This window comes from Sylvia atricapilla, chromosome 2 (genome assembly GCF_009819655.1).
Source record: "Sylvia atricapilla isolate bSylAtr1 chromosome 2, bSylAtr1.pri, whole genome shotgun sequence".
Classification (NCBI taxonomy): Eukaryota; Metazoa; Chordata; class Aves; order Passeriformes; family Sylviidae; genus Sylvia; species Sylvia atricapilla.
This window is the reverse complement of record NC_089141.1, coordinates 80,414,975-80,439,015: the sequence shown is the minus strand read 5'-3', so window position 1 is coordinate 80,439,015 and position 24,041 is coordinate 80,414,975. Positions and strand designations below refer to the sequence as shown.

Here is a 24,041-nt window from a genome sequence, read left to right as displayed (position 1 = left end):
ACGATCTCTTACAAGCTACTTGAGCTCCCACAGCACCACACCCTACTTTGAGGGTGAGGATGTCAAACAGGTTGGCTTTCCCCTCTGGTAAGGAGGTGGATCCAGAGTGTTTGGGCACTCTCCTGATTGGGTGCTGCCACTGCTTCTCCAGCACTCTGTGCTTCCTCCCTGGGTGATAAATAAGTTTCTTGGAGCACAGGTAGTACCTCATGTGCTGCTCACAGCTTGGCTCTAGCAGGGCTGCTTGCTTTTGTTACTCGCCTTGTACGCAAAAAGGTTTCCTCTCTCTGGCAGAGCTTGGGTGTGGTGGTGAGAAACCTCTTTAGACAGAACTGCTGATTCCAAGTGTCTCCCTCAAACCTTGACACTGCAGTTGCGACATCTGCCTTCATTGCTTGGAAAAAAACAATTGGTGCACTCAAGGCACTGCATAGAAGAGCATGGAGAAATTCAGAAGTATTTTTCTTTTGTGCCTTGGCTTCCTTCTAGTCCATGTAAGAGGTAAGTGACCTTTACCTTGCTTATTTCAAAGGCTAGATTATTAAAAATGAAAAAAAAAAAATATAACCCCCAAACCAAAGAACCTAAGCTCCCAACCCCTAAAAGGGATGCTTGTTTATTTGGAAATGCTTGCTAGCTTTTTTTTTTTATATTCTTTTATTGTAGCTACTGTTTCATGAGAAGCATTCAGAAGTGTTTATATGTACTTCACCAGTTTCTAAAGAGATCCATGTCTCCTGGATGATTGTTCATAATAGCTGTACTCGTTGAAGTTTGTTTATTATAATTTCTTATTTTCTCCCTCATGGTGCTTCCCTAAAATGATTCACAAGTGTAGGCTTGAGTATAAATTTTTAAAATTGAAGCTGTAAAATGAGAGCTTCCAGGGGAACTTAGAGTTTCCAAAGAGATCCTTAGTCAAAGAATGACTTCATGTGTTGAAGCTTTTCTTTGTTATTGATATTCTGAAACCTATGAGTTTTATTGTAAAAACAAATTCTAATTCAGTTTAAAGGTGTTCATGCTTTTATATTGGTGCATATGCTTTAGTAATTATAAACTGATAGTTTATTGACCTTAGTAAATGTATTCCACACATGAGCATACTTTTTCATGCAGGACTAATTAAGAATCAAATACATTTTGTACGTATTTTTGATTAATAGATAGCAATAGGGAAAATGTAGCCTTTTCATACTGAGTCATTTTACTATATTCAAACATAATTTCTTTCAGCAAAATATTCTTTCAAACTTCTCTTGAGGTCGAACCAAATAGAATTACTTTTGTGTGCATCTGCCTTTTCTTTTTTGTGTATTAGCAATACTGCAGAAACTTTTAGTACAGTGTTGGCTGCAGGAAGAAATCAATCGTTAATCACTAGTTCCAAAATAGCAGCTGCTGATGATCCTCTCACCACCTCTGATTTAAATGAAGTCTCTAGGAGATCTTGCAGTGATGGGCAGTGAAAAACACCCTGTCTTAACTTAGTTCAATGGTTTCATTTTAACAAATAAGGAATCTTTTAGAGGCCTTCAGCAATTAGCATGGCATAGAAAGAGCAGAGCAGCAGGACTGTGCTGGCCTGCATGGTGTGTTGTGAGCAGTGATGATTCATGCAGTGTCTCACCTCTTGGCATGCAGACTTTCTTGTTCTGTAACTGTCATATGTTGAATAGTTCTGCTCAGACAACCTGAGCATGGGCAAGCTAATTTGCATATACTCTACTATTTTAATTACAAGGGTAGTCAGCCTAATCATACTTCATTTAGACATGTGTTAATTTAGAGCCAGTTCAGACTCTGCTTTGGGGGAGAAGTCATTGCTGAAAGTTGCTGTGGGCAACTTCGCCAGTCTTATGGCTCTGGAAACTATTTAATCCACTTTGACAATCAAACTTCATTATTTTTAACTCTGTGGCAACAGCCACTGAATTTTATCATCAAAGTATTCACCATGTTTCAGGGGATATTTACAAGAACCTCTTCTCAGTTCCATTCAAGACATGAGAAAGGCCTGACCATGCTGGTGAAAAGATGGTCTAAGTTCTTATGAAAGGAATGCCTATGGCATGATTCATCCTTTTATAGGCAGCTTAATTCTTTTCTAAATTGTAATCCTCTGTGATAGCATCTATAAACTATTGGACCACTGCAGGGAGACCAGATGACATCATTGCTCTTACCATCCAGCATTTCCTTTATGTCCAACTATCTTGAGTTAGCTGGCTAGACTTCCTGGATGGACACATCTCAACAGAAGCATAAGAGAACCAAGAACCCTATTGCACAAGGAAAGTGAAATTTGACACAGTTCAGAAACATATATGCTGACTGCAGTACTCCACTTTTAGCTACACTTCTAGTTTTTGTAATTTCTAGATTTAAGTAGATTACATGAAGACTCCTACAATTTGAGCTTCAACAACTAATTGTCCACGAGGCTTTTAGCCCAATCCAAATGAAATAAACTTCACAGAAACTTCTTCCATTGAATTTCACTGTAACGTTCCTCATCAGTTTCCTGCAGCTTGGCTGACCTCTGGTAATTCATGTTCGGCTGTGTCTACACTGCCCATTTAAGGTGTGCTCAGACACAACTCAGGATGCTCCCTGGTAACTGAGATCATGCATCTGTTTGAAACACAGGTCCCATCTGGGCTATAAACCTGTGTGCATACCTGCAGTGGGGAAGTTATGCAACCTGTGGGCTCTCCCCTGTATAGACCTCAAAGGCAGCTGAGACTTTTACTCAGACCTGACTGCTCACAATGCTCCTCAGGTGCCCAGTGTAGATACAATCCTTGTTCTTTAATATTGACTGATAGATCACATTTAGTCAGTAACAAAGAGTGCAAATACTGGTATGTCTGAGATGGTTTACATTTACTCAATCAGGTGTCGAATGCTACACAGGTAAAGGGAACAGCATTTCTTGCTAGTCAGTAAACCATGCACCATTGTTCACCTAAGGCTTACAAAGTTTTTGGCTCAAAATAAGTTTAGTCTCACTCAATCAGTTGTGCACTTTATGGGGTGAAAATTGTAGACCTGTTTGAATTTGAGACCCCATGTGACATAGTTCTATAAATAATATAATTTTCACTGGAGTTGAAAGACAGAACAAATACAGTCCTGTTTTTGTTATACTACGCCATGTATCTGCAGTCCTCTCTGTTGTTCTGTGTGAGGTCCCTGTGGACGTGCTGAAGCACTTACAGATTCAGCAGACAACAAATTCTCTTCTGCTGGCTGCCAAAACTATTTCACTCCCAAGACCTGAACTGCTATTATCCATAGGCACATCAGAGCTATCAGCTAAGGGTGTGATTGCACTTTGAAAAATCCACATACCTGAACGGGTTGAAACACTTAACAACGGCAGCACTGTTGCAACATCAGAGTTTGGGAAGAGAAAACAACTGGTATAGTTACTCAGCTTCTCGGGTTCACTTTTTCAAACATTGTTGCCATGATGCAAGCCTGAGTATGTGTTATTAACTTATTTACACCATCAATTATCAAACCCTTTCCAGCCCACTGAGGATAATAAATAACAAATAAATGTCAGAATTCTTTCAAGAGATTAGAAATCAATAAAAAATGGACCTTTCTGTGGCATTTTGCCTCATAGTAGGAGGAGAGAGATTCAGTTTGTTTTGATTAGAGCCTGCCTTCCTTTCCACAGGCTGACATCTATGAGCATTATGGGAAAATACTAAACATACTTAAATCTGACCTGTAGTACAATATCTTCTGAAGGCAAACACGCCATCCCAGCTGGCCTTGGATAGGTTATGAAAATACAAGTCCCACTTCTGCTGAATAAGCTTTACCTGTTACCAATAGATTTTTAATTAATGAAGAATTTATGTAAAAGTTAAATCACAGCAATATATTTTCAAGGGCAACAATGTTACAGAGAAAAAATTAATGCAAAGACCAGAGTAGGCACTAAGATTAGCAGACAAATTGAAATCCTCCCTTACACCCCTGGTCCAGTAACACAAGTGATGAAGGAACAAGGGGCTCTCCATGTTGAAGGTCAAGAGCTATTTTGCATGCATTTAACCAGTGTATCTGATGTGAAAATGGGAAGAGCAATAGAAACAGCAAAGCCTGGCATCTCCCTGACTACCTATATTATATTCTGTTCCCTCTGCTGTCTCCACACTACTCACTGGAGAAAGTGGAGATTAGCTAGCTGGTACTTGGGCAGCCAGTGGTCATTCCAAGAGCCCAGCAGGGCTGTTGCCTGTGCCACACTAAGGAGTTCAGTAGGAATGCTCATACAGCTCTCCTTTTTGAGTACAGTTCTCACTTAGTGTGACGATCATTATGCCTGAGACTCTCAGACCAAATGGTTGAAAAGGGCTGGCAGCTTCATGAACCTGTAGTGACAGAGAGAAGCTTTGGATTAAGAGCCCACACCGTGGGGTAAGCTCTTCTGCCTCATGACACAAAGCTGAAAATCTGAGTAAGGTGCAGAGGAAAATGTATGTTGTTCCTTCATGGCAGATCCCAATTCTTTTGCTCTGCCTGCAATTTTACAGTACACACCACCTTTTTCTGCACTCTGAAATAAAATCCAGAAAATGATATCTGCTTTATTTTATGTATGCAGGCCATATCAGATCATAAAGAACATCAGTTACCTTTGAACAGCAAGGCAAATATCATAGAACTAAAAGATTTTCTTTTGTGTTTGGTGAGACTGTGTTGCACAGAGCTAAAGCAGTACTGCCACTCCTACTTTATTAGTGCATCTTAGTAGCTGGTAATTATTTAAATGTGTTCTTGTATGAATAAGCAAAAGAATCCTTTTCATTTCCCTTGCATTTAAACTAAAACCAGAAGTGGCCTAGCAAAAAAATATTAACTCAATTATCAAGTCCACATGTTGTGGTCTATATACTGGACCTTGGATCTTAATTATATATTTTAAAGCATACTCATTTTATACCCCAGCATCAAGGGGTTGTAATGGCAATTGTTGTTTATGAAACTAAATGTCCTTGAAGGAAAAACAGGCTAAAGTAACATCATCAGGAGCTATGGGTCATGAGGCTATTACATGAAAGAAATAGTATCTGCTCATTGAGATTGTGTCCACAGTGTCCACTCTGGGGTGTAAACCTTTGTGTTCTCCCAGAAATGAGTAATTTCCTTTAAACAAACATAATTGCTTCCTGAATAATTTGGACCAGTACATGGTTATGTTCCAAGTCCCATGCATCAAAAAATACATCCTCTTTTCTCATTATGGAGCAAATGGGTTTCTTGATTGTATTACAATCAAAAATGGTCTGTGCAAAGAATAACTTACAGTTTCAGATAAAAAAAAAAAAAAATATAAAATGAGTCTCATGAGTGATTTTGGTAATATATTGTTCCCTTTTAGAAAATTTTTATTCTCATTTTTAAGTCACAGACTTCTTTCTTGGACTCTGCCAGCTTCAAAATGTTTTAAGCTCATTGTATTCACAAACCAATTCCTGTTTAATTACACTGAAGAAATCATACTTGTTCAAGTCTTTAAATAGTGTAAAATCAACTTATTCTCCCTTTCTGTCTCGCTCAGAATTAGAAGCTAGTTGCATCTAATTTATTTGTCACACAGATAATCTCATCCCAAACTAGCAATGCTCCCAAAACCAAGTAATTTAATCATCTTAATGACAAAATTATTTATCAAACATGCACATATATGCATTTTGGTGTGTGTCCAGAAACATGTACAAACATATTTTCTCATGAATTTTAGCTTCATTTTTAGTACTAGACTATGCATACTAAAAGCCTGAGAAGTTAATTTCATTTGTCACATAACCTGATCCTCACTCAGAAATATTCATTGCTGCCTTAATTAAATCTTTGTCATTTTAAGGGCTACCAGCTGTGTTCATACGCAGATGGAAAATTGCAGTAATGTCGTGGTAGCCTTTTGTCAGAAAACTTGACTGCTGTTGTCATGACAAACTGGTAACACTTGCAGAATCCAGCTTTGCTCCTCATAAATTCAACTCAAAAGCTGTAGGACCTCAGACCCTTGTGATCAAACAGATACTCAGGTACAGTGTGGTGAATCCATTCAACATTTAGATAACAAACGATGCTACTGTGTCTACATTTTAGTGATGGGATATTTGGGTAATATTTTCAGAAAACTAACATTCAACATTTGTGAACACTAAATGCAGATGTGCCTGAGGACATGACTTTGCAAGCATTTTCTCAAATTCTCTGTTATGAGTCATTGAGGACCACCCACAAAAAACATTATTACAGTAATTTGGCTTATTTGTCAAAACAGGAATACTCCCAGAAGAAAGGTTAGAATCAATGCCAAGAAATAGCATACTAGCTGAAAAGCAGTAATAACAGAGATAACTCTGAGATAATACCACCTGCACAGCTAAATCTCTTCACAACTTTATCCAGATTAAAACAAACAAACAACAAAGCCAACAGCAACAAACACAAAACCCCCAACCAATTAAAAAAACTCAGTGGAACAAAGCTCTTTCTGTCCCATTAAGATTCCTTTCATTTTCATCAGTATATTTCCAATTCTTTCCATTATGGAAGCTGATTTAAAAAAAATAAATAAATTAAAAAAGTGGAAAATTAATTTATTTCAGTCTGTTTGTTCTGTGGAGACCTTCACTAATTTATTTTGCTTGTCATTTATCTTCGGATCTTCGGAGTTCTCTGAAGTGACTGCAGCTCCTATTGAGCTAAATATTTTCTGGGACTCTAATGTGGTTTTGTTTTTAGACCGATTATGATGTGGATAAAGTCTGAGCTGTTCAGCTATTTAACCATTATCCTCCTTAAATTAGATTCTTAAAAATGTCTCGGTACAATCTCAGGAATGGTAATGGCCATTTAAAATTCTGCTCCACAGAATCTTGCTCCTTGTGGTCAATTGATGTTATTATCAGAGGAAGTTGGCATTGAAGTCCAAGCAGTATTTTGGTTTACTGCAGTATAATTTACCATGCTGCACAGATGTCCTGGTTCAAACTACCCATCTGTCAAAGTTTATGTTTAAACAGTCAAAGAGATTTCACTGTGGATTCCTGTCTTACTCCCAGGCAGTCATCCTGTGTTGGTGTCCTTTTCTTTTTATTATTTGGTTTATCATCAGAAATAATTTTTTTAAAAAATCAATCTGAATAATTTCTATAGGAGATTTTCAGTCATCTTTTTTCTCAAAATTTCTGTAGCTTCCTTCTGTTTCTCCCTTGAAGTCTCAAAAAAACACCTTCTGTCTTTTCACACCTTTTTCATAACAGAACAGACCTACAATAGGAGAGGGAAACATTGATATTATCCAGAAGAAGGGCAGGTGTCTGTAAATGTTTCTTTCAGTAACTGTTTCTGTCAGTAATTGTTGTTTTGCTTTAGTTCTCATGCAATTGAAAGCATCATCTTGCTTGAATTTCACAATCTGATTAGGTTCCACGTTCTATTTTTATTTTTCCCCAACTTCAAAGAAATGTTCCACCTGAAAGCCTTCCACAATCTTCCTTCATAAGATGATTTTGCCACATTCTCTTTACAGCATTAGGACCTCTGTAGTTGCTTTCTATATTGTTAATTCCTGCATGTCATGACCTGTAACAAAGAAGCTGGTTTGGCCAACAGCTCTTCAGTATTACAGAATTGTTTCTCATGACTCTTATTCTGATTATGGTTACAAAATTATTCCTGATGGCTCACTCCAACAAGAAATGGTTTTAGCCATTGGTGATGGTGGCATCCTGAGGCAATGGGGTTCAGGTCAGACAGCCTCCTCCAGTATTCAGGATGCTGATCAAAAAACGAGGATTTTATTAGAGGACAAAATTAAAGGACTGTCAAGCTTAAGTTGCTCCTACTGCAGGCACTGAAGAAATGCTTCAGAAAAATATAATTTGATCATATAAATAAAGGCATTGCCAGGATGTCTGCCTGTTGGTAGCATGTCTGCAGCAAGATCAAAGGGTTCCATGGCTGGGGACAGCCCATGGGCAGCAGCTCAGGGACAGTAAGGGCTGGTGGGGCATTCAGGACTCAAGAGGAAAATACCTTCTGATGAAGCAACTTGTTTATTTTATATATTTATCTGTTTAATGGATTAATATTTAAAAACTGCAACCTGTCAGGGTCTTATATTATGGCTTTAATAATGGCTTTAAATTGAAAGAGAGTAGTTTTAAATTAGATATTAGGAAGGCTTGTTTTTTTTACTGTGAGCGTGGTGAGGCATTGGAACAGGTTGTCCAGAGAAGTTGTGGATAGCCCATTCCTGGAAATGTTCAGGGTCAAATGGGTCATTGAATAATCTGCTCTAGTGGAAGGTGTCCCTGCCCATGGCAGTGAAAGTGGGAAATAGATGGTCTTTAAGATCTTTTCCAATACAAACCATTCTGTGCTTCTGTGATTCCATGAATATTATCCACCTGAAGACCCAATCCAAAAGTTATTGAACTTAGCAGTGTTGGCTGAGGGGCAGGGGCAGAGGAGAGAAAGATGGCCAAATGAGGCAACAAAACAAAATATTAAAAACAAATCAAATAATAAAGAGATAACCTGCTAACATTACTGAGAAAGTCTTATGCTGTTACCTATTTTTACTTACCAAACATATTCCTCTTGATATTTTACTGGGACAGTTTTTCTTTAGAAGCCGTTCATACTTTGCATTCCAGCTTTGTTTTCTCTCTTCCATCAGACCCTATCCATAATTAAGTTCACAGACTTACATTAAAATCCTCATGGGAATCAAAACATTTCTACTTTATATTCCTGTGCTGACTGTTATTTGAGGATCACACAGTGTTTCACCACTGATAATTAATCTTTCTGGAAGCTCTTTGACACAGGCAAGAGCTATTATTCAGGAACAGTGATTAATGAGGAGAATGCCATGAAGATGTACAGGACCTGTCAAAATGAAGGAGCTGACCTGAACGCTGAGTCCTGCTGTGCTGACAAACCTCTGTTTTGTACAGCCTCTCTCTGTTCCTCTGTTCCCCAGCTTCTTCATTGGTACAGTGACACTTTTCTTGCTGTGAAGTGTTCAAGACTTGCCAAGAAAAACTCCTCAAGGTATTAAGCCTTTTAGAAGGGATAATAACCCTGTGCAGATCAAGTGCAGCTTGAGGCTTACTCGATAGAGTACAGTAATGCATTTCTGTTTAGGGAAGTCATAGCATGTCATGACTTTTTGAGTGTTTGTGTAGGCTGATCTCATATTTGGAATGCACACACAAGGATGATGCATCCCCCTGGAAGAAAACCGGTGGATACATATTCTGCAAACACTTTTCATGAAGCCTGTATATTACAATGAAAGTGGAAGATGGTAGAGCTGAAAGCAAAACTCACATGAGTAACTGTGTGTGTTCAGTTCAAAGTCCTCTGTTTCAGTTTATATATTTAAAATATTTTCAGTTTTCTTTGTCTGCTAACTTCAAAAGTACAGATGTTAATTTCTCTGCTGTGATATTTAAAGAATTGTTGTCACCTAACAGGGAACAGGAAGAATTTTCTTTTTTCCTCTTCAGATTTTTTAATTTACAGACAACACTAACTTAATATCTTTTACTTATGGCCCACATTACAGTAAGAATTAAAAACCCAAAGTTGATTTGTGTTGCAAGTGATCACAAGGCAAGCTTGACAGTAAAGCTGTTTGCTAACCTGAGCCAGTAAAATAATAATGAAGATATTAAAAATTCTCAACTAATGATTTTGGTTCACAAGTACTATGCTGAGTGCTATTGTCAGCTGTCTCCTGGCAATAGCCCTGTGCCCTCAAACTGGCAACCTGTGCTCTTCAAAAGGGTGTTTGCACAGCAGGTGAATATGATAACATGAGAGAGCAGCTTTTCTTTAGCCTACCTGAACAAATAACTTCCTTGAATTAAGTGACCCCATCTCTCACAGTCATTGAGGGCTGTGCTGTGCAGGGATGACAGCTGACAGCTTGTTCTGTGCTTGCTGCTGTTTGATGGGTCTTTTTTCTTTTGCCTCTCACTGCTGTTCTGGCTCTGTACAGAGCCCTCAGGTCTGGAGGTCATGGAAACCTACCTTCTGACTTAGTGTCTTCTGTCACATTCCTTCTAGGTCAAGGTGATTTTGATTTAGCTGATGCCCTTGATCACCCTGGTATGTAAATTTTCTATCCTTATTTTACTATTGCATTTAGGTCTAATAAAAAATCTTAAGCCTTTTTCCTTGGGGAATGGAATATGAAGGGGCTACTACTTACATTAAAGATACACAGAACCAGAGAATGCTAGATTTCAATGTTTCTATCATGAAATGAAAAATCTTCTTTAAAAGAAACAAATGAAAAAATAGCTTCGAAAACATATTCCTTAATTTTTGACTTCTGCTGTGATATGTAAAGGTTGATTGAAAGCAGCTCTCTAGATTTGCAGATATTTGCTTTTGTTAAGTTGAAGCTGTAAATGTTTATTGGCATGTCATTGTGTTCAACAGATGACATAATTACCAGGAAGCCTACAGTGATCAGAAGACCAACAAGACCTGTGTTCAGTGAGTAATAAATAATGGGTCATAAAACTGATATTGTATATGTAAGAAACTTTCACATGAGGTTCTTTATTGTATTTGCTGCTATGCCTTAGCTGAGATAATGTGTGGATAGCAGCTGTCTTCTTAAAGTAAAATAAGAGCTCTTTTGACTATTACCAATTAAGCATCTTTACTGCTTCCAGTATGCCATTCAAGCATGGCTGACCACTATTTTATTTCCTGAAGACCTTCTTCACACTTTTCTAGATTGTTCTGGACCCCCTGAGGAGTATAACAATGGGTAGCCGTTGCTAAAGATGGTTAATTGTTCCTCTATTTTTCTTTCCTATTATCTATACCTTTTTGTATATTTATTCATTATAATAATGAATAACAGATAACAGTTGGAAAAGAATCAGAAAGAAGTTGGAGCTATTCTTTCTTCTCACCATGTATTTGATTCATATTATCTAGTATTGATTTCTATAGCCACCTGTGTCAGAAAGAAAAAAAAGGCTCTGAACAGTGGAGAGCTGTAGTCCTGAGAATGCCAAACAACAAATTCCAATGAACACTTTTTAATATTGAAAGAATCCAAATTCCAAACCAGAACAAAACTGCATTTGTAATGGAACAATTTATGACAACATAGAAATTTTTTTCCCCTGAACTGCACTGGAATAACTTTCTGTCTATCAAACAAAATAGTTGGAAAACACTAGATAAAAAACCCCAAAACCCAACAAGTTTAGGTCTTTTTCCAGACAAACTTTGCATAAAGATTTTAGGTGCACGAAAGTAGTTACATTTTCCACACAACTCTCTGGCTCCCTCTTTGAACAGACAGGGGCAGTACTTTGTGAAAGTGGTAGCTATTACATATTTTAATGGCTGCATTCTTCCTTCCCACTTCATTTGGCAAACAAAATTTGTGTCTGGCCTAGATTAGAAGTGTCTGTCTACTTTAGAATATTGTACTAAATGGGGTTTTGTTCCCATCCTAATGTAAACATTTCAAGTTATTTGAATTATGCATTAAAATACTTTATCCTTGGTCATGTTTAAAGGTAGCTTCTGGTGCCAATATCGGCACTGAAGCTGCCTCAGGCTGGTGAAAGGAATTTTTATTTTTGGGGACTCCTAAATCTGTTAGAGATATGAACACCAGATGAATGTCTGCCCTAAGCAAATCCACTTCACTAATTTTTGGGCAGGAAGAACTCTGTGTTTTCCAACTATTTCAGAGTCTCCTTCAGCACTAGAGGACTGCAGAGAGTTTAAAAAAGCAATTAAATCTTATTAAAAAAACCCCAAGCCCACAGTGTCACAAATCAGTTACTGGATTTGGTACAAAAGTATGTTCTAGCATCTGCTTAATGCTTCATCCTAACTTCAGGGTTCCCTCTATATCTCCTTCAAAAGAGAGGCTCACTGAGATTTTTGTTCAGCTGAGGCTAATTACAGGCAGTGTCCTCTGGGAATCCCATGCACCTCTGCCTGGGTTGAAGCTCTCCCATAGACACCCCCCTAGTGTAGCAAAATTCATTCACAAAATTTAATGGAAGGTGATATTTGCTTAGAAAATCTCATAGTAAGTTTCTGTTTACCCACTCACATTGTTCCTGCATTCTGTTTAATTCAGCCATATCCTCACACCCACATGCTCATGAGCACCAAAGATGTGTGTGCTTAGGTGGTCTGGTGAGCATTGTGTGCAGCATGAGACAAAACCTGACAGCTGCTGAGCTCTTATCCTGTCCCTGTGCTTCTTCTTGATCAGAAATGACAAGTACAATCCACAGATCTTTTATATCCTTTAGGAATAATCAGGTATTAGACAGAGGTCCTTTGCCTCATAATATTTCTCACTCCTGTGTGTCTCTAGACCTTTGGTCAGGTTGCTGCCCGCTTTATATTTTTTTTTTTTTTTTTCTCTCCAGAGTACACGAGTTATGTGCACAGACTTATTTTCTGTGAGGATGATCAGAAAAGTAGTGATATGCTGCAACCCAACCTTTGGTGTTAGAATGCCTTTCTGCTTTTCCCCTACTGACAAGTCATCTGTGCTGTCATTGGAGCACAGGCTTGCTGGTTTTGACAGAAACAAGACATTCCTCAGTTTTACTGCTGGGAGCAGTGACCTTTATTGTCTTTGATGTTTTTTCTGGTCCCAAAAGACACATTCCATTTTTATTTCACTCATATCAACCTTAGCATTTCTGCAACAAATCTCTACATGAACCTTCCAGAGCAGAACTTGCCTTTTACCTGAATTCTTCATCTCAATAATAAATTGAATCCGGTTTTCAATTTATTGCTTCTTACAGTTGACAGGTAAGGGCATTTTTGAAATGCAGCTCTCTGCTGGGCAGACACAGGGAGGATCTACACCTGACAAGAACAAACCAAGTCATGTATTATGAATTTGTTTGTTTTCCTGCCAGATTTCCTGGTGACATCAAAGCATTTTTGAGTTGTTACCCAAATGAGACTAGATACTGTGCAAACACAGCTTCCCATTCCTCCTAGGAATAAAGAACAGAAGAAAACACATTTCTGTATGGTGGTTTTCCTGTGTTTCAGGAATTCTGACACATCTTTAATGAAAAGAATGTTTATTTAATTGAGAGTCTATCTAGTTGTCTGTGGCAACAAGCACTGTTACCAAAATTTAGATAGGTTTTGCTATCCGTTTGCCTCTGATTTACTGTATCACTCCACACATATAAGCATCAAGAAAGGGATTCTTGGAGTTATATGATCCATCTAATGTATATCTTTTAGAGCTCACCTTCATTCCACATATATCTTAAAACACCACCCACATACTCATATCCACACCTGTGTGTTAGAAAGAGAGTTCCTCTTTATGCATCTGCAGCTCATGGACAAATTGCTTATTAAATTGAAAGATTCCACCAGGTTCAGAGAGAGACCTGTTTGGTGCTGGGCAATTGTCACAGCCTGTTGATTTACTGGGTAACTTTCACATATGGACATTTAATTCTATCTAAAAACCTTTATTGCTCAGGCCAGTAAAAACAGGCTGTCTCCCAACATCAGTCAGACTCATATGATTGCCTGAAGCAAGGGTTCACCATGGCCCTTACAGAGATTCGTTGATTCAATCTCTCCCCAAGTAGGTTAATTGCTCCCTAGTGTTTGTTCTTCAAATGGGTATTCAGTTTTTGCAGTTCAATAAATCACACTTAAGCCAAATATACGTATACCAATTTTTACCACAGACATAACTGTTAATAATTAAATATATTTTAAAAATGGGTGCAGTTATATATTATAACATAGCTAATTTTATTTTTGTAATTGCAAGTACATTGAAGAGGTATTGATATTGATTCAAGTGTAAGATTTATTTTGACATAATTTAAAGCAGAAAAAAATCCTTTGTATTTTGAGTATAAAATACTGTAGTATTTGTCAACTCGTGTGTGGGGAAATGTTAGAGTCTATCAGAGTTTTCGAGGAAAGTGTGATAAGTCCTTTGAATTTGTGGCACTGACTTGAAAAAGGTGCTTGTCAAACATGCAGTTGTACACATTCTAACGAAAATAATATGTCATTTCCCTCAAGAATTGTGTGTAATTCACTTTTCTACATCTTCCTTTTATTCATTTTAGACAATGATCTACATTTAGGAGATGCTCTTGGTGGGGGTGAGTACTCCCTTGTTTCCTTGAATACAAGGGGATTTTTTTCTTTCATAGTCTTTTCCTGAACTCCACCTAATTTATAAAAAGAGATTTCAATACTGCAGGAGGTGCTATGGTGATGAGAGTTATTACAACTCATGTACATGCAGTCCTTCTGCCTGAGGCCATCATGGAGAGTGGGGACAGCAGCTGGTCACCAGCTACCTTTGAGAGCTTCCAGCTGCCCTGCCTTGCATGAACTGAAGTTAGCTGGGGCTTGCTGTACCATGGCAGTGATGCCTTGGGAAGGCTGATCTGAAACAGAGACTAGACAGAGCTAGAGCATAAAGGAGGTATTTATTGAAAGACTTTAGGATACACCTCGGGCAGGACAAGAGCCTGCTCAGGGCTACACCCGAGGTAGACTTAGAATGGTCACAAAAATGGCTGACTGGTCATGAGGATTTATATTTTTATAAATTTTGGTCCATTTGTATATTGGGGTTTAATTGTCCAATTACAGCTTCACTTTGTGAGGTCTCATCCTTCTTGTTTCTCTCTTCAGTCTACCATTGTTTACGCTGCTGGGCAGGAAAATTGTCTTTGGTCTCCAGCAGAAAAAGGATTTTTGTCTACCTACTCGCTGAAGAGAGTTTACTAACACTTAATATGAGGCTCAGAACTACGCCCTTAGGCAGTACAGAATCTGGAAAACATGAAAGCTAAAACTTAAGGCATCAGCAGAGCACCCCAGGCATGGCTGGGAAGAGCAAACGTGGCCCATTCAGTTGTGATGGCTCAGGGTGGAATCCTCTGACAGAAGCTTGAAGATGGTGATGACTGTAGTTTCTTCAGTTACCAAAAATGAGCCTGCCTAAGATTAGAAATCAGAGGTAACACTGGATGGAGAGGTCTGAGCTTCTTATAGCTCTGCTGATGGCAAATTAAAAATTCATGCAGGAATATTTCAGAGATGAGTACTGGTGAATGCAGCTTAAGCTTGAAGTGGTCAAGCTATGGTAACATGCTGTTAAATTGCAAATACTCCCATAACACCCAGACCTGACCTAGGAACTATTAACAGTACTGTACTGAGCTGTGCAGACATAGGAAATCCTTGAGCTTGGGAATTGTACATCAAATTTTATTTATTTAGATACTAGGTGAAGTACTCTAGAAAGGTTCTTGAATACTGCAGTTACCCAAAATACAATTAGTATTGAACCAAAGCCTTAAATATCACTTTAATCACAGCCAGAAAAAAAGAAAAATTACTTCTCAGCCAATTGCACAGAACCCCTGAACCAGCTACAGTGGTCTGGCTTCCTCATGTTTCAGTCTTAGAGAATGATACCTTCTATATTTTTTTTCCATTTCCAAATTTCCTTGTGGCACTCCATGCCTTTGTTTGAATGACATATTAGTCCACATTTTTCAAAGCTGAATCTAATTTTCTTAATAATTCCCATGTTTATATTTTCATTTATTCCTCATTACAATAATTCTTCCATTCCTACTAGCTTTTACTCAAAGCTTATTAAGTTATTTATTTATTTTACTTTTATGAAAGGTTAAATATACTGACTAAAGTATTAATTAATAGTTTAGGTATCTTAACTAAACAAAATCTTTTCATTCCAAGGATGTAAAATTGTATTTCCATTGGTTTTTATTTCTTTGTTCCATTTTCAGTTCAGGTTCTTATTTGACCTTCATACATGGTATAATGAGGTTAAAATTATATATCTCATTATCAGTATTTCTGAAGGCATTATTTTTTCACCAGATATGCCAAACAATATGTCTTCTTCTCTTTAGAGAAGACTAAGAGCACCATCACAATAGAAATTCAATATAAGATTGGTGGTTTTCTGCTTTTGTGCCACAGCAAATCTTAGTTCATTACACAGAGAGCAAGTCCTTCCTCTGCTTAATACAGTGAATTGGGCAAAGTCTGATTCAGCAAAGCTTTGTGACTCTGCATAAAATCCATTGGCTGTAGGCTAAACTCACTTGAAGTTAAGCATATACCTAAATAATTTTCTGCATCAGAACCTAAATGATGCTCAGAAACAGAAGCACTGTATTTAGCAGCTAGGCAAGAAGAAAACATAGCAAAGGGGCATCTGGCATGTTTAGAATGTGAAATATTTAAGGAGAGGGAGGGAAATTGCTATTTATTTCTGTGTCCCAGTCTTGATCTGTGCAGAGATAGATTCACTGTCTGGCTATGAGAGTAGTTAAATAAATGGTTGAATTGGTTGAGAAGAAGATGGCAAGAGAAGACCAACTCTATACACACAGATCACACCCCTAGATATTAAATTTGGCAGGCTTTGACCTGAGTGAGCTCTTCAGCACTGAAGTTTGGAAACTGCAGTTTGGAAACTTCTGTTAGTCATCAGATCTCCTCTATCCAATGCATTTCTTTCTAATCCTTTGGCAAAAAATTAAGCCTAAATGCTAGCACAAAGTCCAAAACAACAGCAAAGGTAAAGTCTGAGTTCATTTTGCACAGTTCAAGAGCAGAAGATTCATTACGCAATAGATAAATTCAGCATCTGTTAGGTTAAACGAATCTGCAGGCCTTATTAATAGCTGCTGATGGAAATGAGAAACCTGTTGCCTCCTCCCCAGATGAAAACACCAGCTTCTCTGTTGGCTCTGCATAACTGCACCAGTGACACCCACAGTGACACATTTTCCTTCCCAGCTGTCAGCTTTAAACAATGTTAGCACTTGCCCAGATATACACAGAATATTTTCCCATAACGTTTTTTTGTGAATTCTTCTCTTTTGAAAATATTCCCTGTTTACTTCCAAGTCAGGTTTTGTATCTAGATATTTATTGATAAAATGCTTAAATCTTCTTAATTACTGACAAGGTCCTTTTATTAATTCATAGGAGGACAAATTGTTATAAATATAAAATGTTTTTATTTACAACTGCCAGTTTTGCCTGTTCAATCATCTAACAATATTAATTGTTAATAGGTGACATCTCAAGAAAACCTTTATACCCACCTCTTCCACCACGCCCAGGAAGTTATGGTAATTCTGGTAAGAATACCTGCTCTTAAGAAAATGTAGTGCTATGAGCTGTTCAGACCAGACATTTTTAACACTTACTTCTTTAGTAATAGTTTTCATCATCCTTTCGCTACATCTTCCTTTTCTAGTCACTGTTTCTGACTCAGAGTTGAGGAAGCTTTTTTCTAAATCACAGAATCACTAGGCTGGAAGAGACCTTCCAGATCATCAAGTCCAACTCATGCCCTAACATCTCAACTAAACCATGGCACTGAGTGCCACATCCAATCTTTTTTTAAACACATCCAAGGAGGGTGACTCCATCACCTCCCCACACAGATAATTCCCGTACTTGATCACTCTTTCTGTAAAAAAACCTTTTCCTAATATCCAACCTATATTTCCCTTGGTGCAGCTGAAGACTGTGTCTTCTTGTTCTGTCAGTTGCTGCCTGAGGAAAGAGACCAACCCTCACCTGACTACAGCCACCCTTCAGGGAGTTGTAGAGAAGGATACGGTCACCTCTAAGTCTTCTCCAGGCTAAACATCCCCAGCTCCCTCAGGCATTCCTCACAGGGCTTGTGCTCCAAGCCCCCCACTAGCCTTGTTGCCTCCTCTGGACATGCTCCAGCATCTCAAAATCCTTCCCAAACTGAGGGGCCAGAACTGGACACAGCACTCCAGGTGTGGCCTCAGCAGTGCCCGGTACAGGGGAAGAATGACCTCCCTGCTCCTGCTGGACACACCATTCCTGATACAGGCCAGGATGCCCTTGGTCTTCTTGGCCACCTGGGCACATTGCTGGCTCATGTTCAGTTGGTTATTGACCAGAACCCCCAGGTCCCTTTCTGTCTGGGCACTGTCCAGCCACACCATGCCCAGGCTAAAACACTGCAGGGGGTTATTGAGGCCAAAGTGCAGGACTCGACACTTGGACTCATTAAACTTCATCTTCTTAGACTCTGTTCATCCATCCAACCGTTCCAGATCTCTCCGCAGAGCCCTCCTACCTTCCAACAGATCTACACACACTCTCAGTTTAGTGTCATCTGCAAATTTACTAATGAAAAATTCAATAGCCTCATCCATGTCATCAATAAAAACATTAAAAACTGGCCCCAGCACAGACTCCTGAGGGACACCACTGGTGCCTGGTCCCCAGCTGGATGCAGCACCATTCCCCACCACTCTCTGGGCCTGGCCATGCAGCCAGTTCCTAACCCAGCAAAGAGTGCTCCAGTCTAAGCCATGGGCTGTCAGCTTTTCCAGAGGTGTGCTGTGGGAGACACTGTCAAAGGCCTTGCTGGAGACCAAATATGTTAGTGTTGATACCATAAAGTTTTTCTATTTGTTCAAAATGTTGGACACTGCATCTTAAGTGGCACGAGACTAACATTTATTCTTGTTTGCATTTTCACTTTGGGTGTGTATACACTGAACTATGCAAAAGTTCAAATTTGACATCTAGCCACAGGGCAGTGATAAACCTGTGTTCCAATCAGAGATGTGCATCTGAGATGGTCCTGGGACAAACAGCAGATGGAGCTGGGCAGCCTGAATTGCTTTTGAGTTTGGTTGCAGACACTTGCTTAAATAAAGTAAATGTGACATATCTATTCTGGCTTTCACCCACTACCTGTACTTACTTTGGGTATGGCTGTAGTCGTGAGTCATTGACTGGTCCTTCTGGAGTCTTTCCTGGAAAGACTGACTTTCTGCTTCAGGAATCACTAAGACTCAAGATATCCAAATATATAAGGATTTTTGTTACTGAGAGCCCAAGCCTACATATCCCACAAGTGCCCAAAACAGCCACAGAATACACAGACACCAGCAGTGTCAGTACTTCAGCTTTCAGGTGAATTTTGGTAGGTGACTGTTCAGTGTAAGACATGTCCTCCACCATGTCAAGGTTGGGATTACAAAGGTTCCTCACCTCTCCCTAGAACACTGCAAAAAGGAGTGGACAAGAGAGCTGAAGGTGTTACCATAGCAGATAATTTTACAACTGGAATCTTTATCTTGCAGGAGGTTTTGATGACTCAGATCTCCTTGATGGAAAGCCTTTACCACCAGGTAACGTTTGCCTATTTCCCTTGCAACGAGTTCCTAACACCTATAAATTGGAGCTGGTTGGTTTTGCTTTAGTGGTAATCTGTCTCTGAAAGTATAGGACCATACTCTGTTATTTTTGATTAGGTTAGTTATCCTTCATGAAAAAACATGGTTTTGAGCCTGAAGCTAGAACTTGAAACATATTCCAAAACACTTTTTAGCATTCTAGCATATGCCAGCAGCCTGCAGATTTCATCTCTTTAAATTCAGCAAGGAAAGTCCAAAAGCAAGGGGTGTGCTGAAGTAGATGGACCAAGACTAAGATCTTGATGAAAACTACTGATAAAGGATCTGATTGTCTGGCAGTAGAGAAGAAATAGAGTATACTAGCCTCCCTGTGAAATCAGCTTGATGTAGCCTGTTACATATGGTCCTTCTATTAGATGGTTACATTCTTCCCCAAAAAGGAAGTGTCAAGAGGATGAACAGTTGTTCCTCTGGCCAGCATAGCCATCATTGGGGAGTGGAAGGGGAGCGCCTCTCTTGCAGTCTTGTTGGGACACCTCTTTTGCCTTTTGTACATCACACTTTGCTGAGTAAAGTCTTAGTTCTCAAAACAGGATGACAAACGTTTCTTTGATGAAACTTCACCCTCTATTCCAGGAGAAGAGGAGCATCATTTCAATCATGGAGGGAACACAGGTATAATAAATAATTTACATTATCCTACAATTTATTTCTGATCTTTATGAAATATTAAAACAATGATAGATTTATAAAAGTAGTACATATAATAAATCAGAATTTAAGACATCATTTTCACATCAGCTGTAAAATAACACCATTTCTATTTATCTGCTTAATTCAGTAGTTTCACCAAACTGTTTTCATAATTTGGTAAAGGCACACTTTAGCTGACAATATGCTTAAGACAAACCATTTAAGTGCCTCTGAAAAACACCCTTTCTGTTTCTTTTTCCACAGATTCTGGTTTAATAGCTGGAGTTACATCTCCTGTAATTTCTGCATTTGTAATACTGGTTGTTGGATCAATAGCAGCCTACAGCGCTTACAAGAATAAGAAGCTTTGTTTCAAACCACAAGGTAAGGCCCAAACAGTTTTCCAATGATTTAGTGCTGAAGTAGATGGGAATTTGACGAACAGCTGTCTCTGCCACCACAGAGGTGCCTGACTGTTGTGGCTCTGTGTGTGGAAACAAGCCTAGGTGGCCCGGATCAGCTTCAGAAAAGCTAGCAAAGAGCACCCACAGTGGAAATACTGAATGTTACATTTTCATTTTTCAGGTGGGGCTGCAGTGTAAACCACTGAAAGAAGAGTTGCTGTCTGATCACAGTCTCCTTTAGTTGGTGACATTCTACATTGCCATCCCGACAGAAGAAAATCTTCCTCTAACGAACATTTTCTTGAGACATTGCAATCCTGCTCTCTCTAACCTGATGTCACTTTTGCACCTTGAGCTTTATGTCATCAAAGATATACTTAAAACATCTGGGGGTTGTATTGCACTCTCTGACCTGCATTCATAAGGTTAGATACAGATTTTGACTCAGAAGTCATCCTAAGTATGAAGAAATCAAGTTTGATATAAGCTAAAAATGGAAAGATTTGGGTTTGTGAGGATTCAAGTCACCAAATGAAAATTTTTTCTGTTTTTAAAATAAGCCAAAAAACTTAATTCTTTTGACAGAATTGGGATAAAGAGTTTGCGATTTCCTTTCAGTCTTTTTGGGTTTCTCCAGTATATTTCTGTAATGCTTACTATGTTTAAAAAAAATTTGTAGTTGTCAAAAGTATTAAAATTTTGAATGCCTTTACTTTGTATTTATGCTTGAATACTAGCAAAGTGAAAGAAATTATAGGTAGAAAATTCATTCCTAATTTTATGGTATATTGAAAAAAATATGCATATTGACAAAACACTGCTTAAAACACAGTAGAGAGGAACACGGGCTAATTTTATTTATTTATTTATTTAACTGATTAATTTCTGAAATGGTATTTAGCTCTTCTCAAGAATTAGTTTCACTTAAGTTTCTTTGCTCTTCTTGAAAACTTAGGCCCTGCTCTAGGAACCTTTGAAGGCATTAATCTAGATGGGTCATTTTTTAAAAAATACTATTTGTTACTTTTGACAAGGGAAAATGGGTACAAAGCTTTTTCTGATTTATTTAGAATGAGTTTGTGATGCTTCAATCTCTAAAATCTAAGTCACAATGACTTTTAAGCTTCATACTATGTGGAGGTGTGGTTGACATAGTTTTTCTAGCTAGACTGTTTCATGTCTTTCCCTCATTCCTGATAGGCCTTGCTGTGCTAACAATGTCCTCATGTAGACAAACCTATGATGAAAATCGACATTTTTCCTATCTCTGCCTTCATTTAGCTAACTGGATCAAAAATTAAAAAAAAAAATAAATTAGTGAATGAAATACAGATGAAAGCTGGCAAAGCTAGAAGTTTACTGACATAATTCTGCAATACAGCCATTTGAGCTAACTTTTTAAAGCATAAGGAAATTGGCGTGGGTTTATCTTCATTTTATATTCAAAGCATGCTTTTTGTTACTACAATTCCATTTCTATGGAGGTGAATATGATTTTTTGTTTATTACATCATTGAGACAAAGACATATACTAAAAAAAGTACTTTTTCATAAAATAAAATACTCTTTATCAAGTTATATATTAAATGGATATATAGGAGTTGCTGGCTTAGATTACCTTTTTTTTTTTTTTTTTTTTTTTTTTTTTATCCTAAAAGAAATGCTAATGTACATCACTTTAAATATAGAAACATTTTGACAGCATACAAATAAATTAACATCTTTGTGGCTATCACTTTATTTTTTAATATGGTTTTCAGAGACATTTAATATTTATTTTAAAATATTAATTTTCCATGCTAATAGTTTTAACAGATTGATACATGTTTTGTCACATAAACAAAAAAAAATTATTAATGAAATGACAAGCGTTTTGCTGTTACAACTTCAGTTATTTGTTCAGCCATGAAAAAATATATTTTGCTTCTTTGTCTTCAAAATTTTCAATAAACACCTGCTTACTGTGTTTTATCTAAGATGACCCAAGTTTTGCTTGTTTTATTTGCTGCTTTTTGGAACATATGAGGATTGATACCTTCAATATACAAGTTCAACTTTGTCCCACTATGCAAAAGAAGGAAATACTTCAAACTAAAGAAAAAATACAGGGGGAAAAAAAACACCCAGATAATCAAAACAGCTTAACTATCTGCTATTTCTATACTTTTTTTTTTTTTTTTTTTTTTTTTTTTTGGTAGGCATCTAGAGAACAATCTATGTGCAACATTTTGATTTTGTTATACTACAACAATTCATTTTAAATTGTTCATAATTTTCAAAATAATTTATTACATGTGTTGATATCAATAGCTCCAAACCAGATTTATTATGGAGCAAAACCCATGAATCTGAATGGATATACCCTGACTACCAAAGTGTTTAAACCCCTGAAGCTCTTTGGTCTATTATTTGTCAGCATATATCCAATATATCAATATACCAGTGTGCAGGTACACTTCTGTGTGTTAATTTCCCTTTTAACTAAATGATGATGATGATAAAAAGAAATTTATAATATTGTATTACTATTTCTATTCATATTATTTCAGGTAGTTGGGTGTTTATGTAGGGAAGATGTAGTGTATTTAAATTTGGATGGGAAGGAAGGAATATTAACTGGCTGTTATAACACCAGAACTCTAGCTTGTGTTACTGGCTTTGATACTTAAAATCAGTTCTATACTGTGAAACAAAGTTGCTAGCACACAAGTACAACAGATTGTCATCTAAATGTAGATATCACTTTTTTAAGCAAGAAAAGGTGATTTTTTTGTCATTAAGTCCCCCAACCGAAATAGATCTGCCAGTAAAATTATCTACAACAGCCATCATTAATACTGATAGGCATGTTGTCTAGTTGACTTGTCTACATAAGCCAATGGTGAACAAAGATCCCTGAGAATTTTGTTTCTGTGGGATAAATAAAACTTCATTTCCTATGTGTTTATGTCCATCCTTCCTTCCTTTAAACACCCCACCATTACTACAGAGCAACGACACCCTCTTCTCCTGTGGACCTTTAGGATTCTCCCAGGATCCTAAAGGTCCACAGAGAGAACAAATCCTGCAGCTTGGAGTGGCAACAGAGGTCTCTCAAAATTGTTGGAAATAAAGTTTTAAATAGTTGAGTGGTATCATAGGGCATTTTTTTTTTCAGTGGCACACTAGCTGAAAGTTGTTGACCTCTGCTATGTAGCTACTGATGTTCACAGCACATTTTGACACAAAAATGCCCCAACTGAGCCACATCAGCCTAAAATTAATTTGCAGAGACATTGTACGGCTGAATTATGTCACAATTACATGACTTCTAAGCTAGTGGCAACAGCATGCTGTGCGAGTAAACGTGCATTTATTTTATGCACTAGTGAAAATGCTTACAGCCCTCTGAGTGGCATAAGCTCTCTGGTACTGAAATCATCTACTTGCCCATCTGGGTGACAAGTTATCAGACTGTGAGTATCTGTAGGGGATACGATAGCCCCAGGGAGCTCGGGGTAGACTCCATTTACGGTGACTCCCGTGTATTTGGGTGACCACACGCCACGCTGGTATCACCCTAATCATGCTGTGAGACCTTTTGCCAAGCTCTGCCACCTTCACCATCACAGAGGCCGGTGGTTTCCTCTGGGCGCTGCGCGGCGGAGTCTCC

At 38.0% G+C, this 24,041-nt stretch overlaps 1 protein-coding gene across 1 annotated transcript; it reads left to right on the top strand.

The window, feature by feature from the left end:
- Window positions 1-21,703, top strand: XG (Xg glycoprotein (Xg blood group)). The gene is made up of 9 exons (XM_066313526.1): window positions 1-501; window positions 10,117-10,158; window positions 10,495-10,551; window positions 14,169-14,204; window positions 17,175-17,240; window positions 19,239-19,286; window positions 19,929-19,967; window positions 20,250-20,369; window positions 20,571-21,703. Exons 1-9 carry the CDS (start codon window positions 441-443, stop codon window positions 20,585-20,587), a joined length of 486 nt encoding a protein of 161 aa, XP_066169623.1. The 5' UTR covers window positions 1-440; the 3' UTR covers window positions 20,588-21,703.
- The last annotated feature ends 2,338 nt before the right edge of the window (window positions 21,704-24,041 follow it).

What these genes read in the sequence shown, in the direction of transcription:
- XG (XM_066313526.1), top strand. Translation starts at nt 441, where the DNA reads ATGGAGAAATTCAGAAGTATTTTTCTTTTGTGCCTTGGCTTCCTTCTA. An exon ending in ACCAACAAGACCTGTGTTCA is followed by an intron (nt 10,552 to 14,168) that starts GTGAGTAATAAA and finishes TATTCATTTTAG; the next exon opens with ACAATGATCTACATTTAGGA. An exon ending in AGGAGATGCTCTTGGTGGGG is followed by an intron (nt 14,205 to 17,174) that starts GTGAGTACTCCC and finishes AATTGTTAATAG; the next exon opens with GTGACATCTCAAGAAAACCT.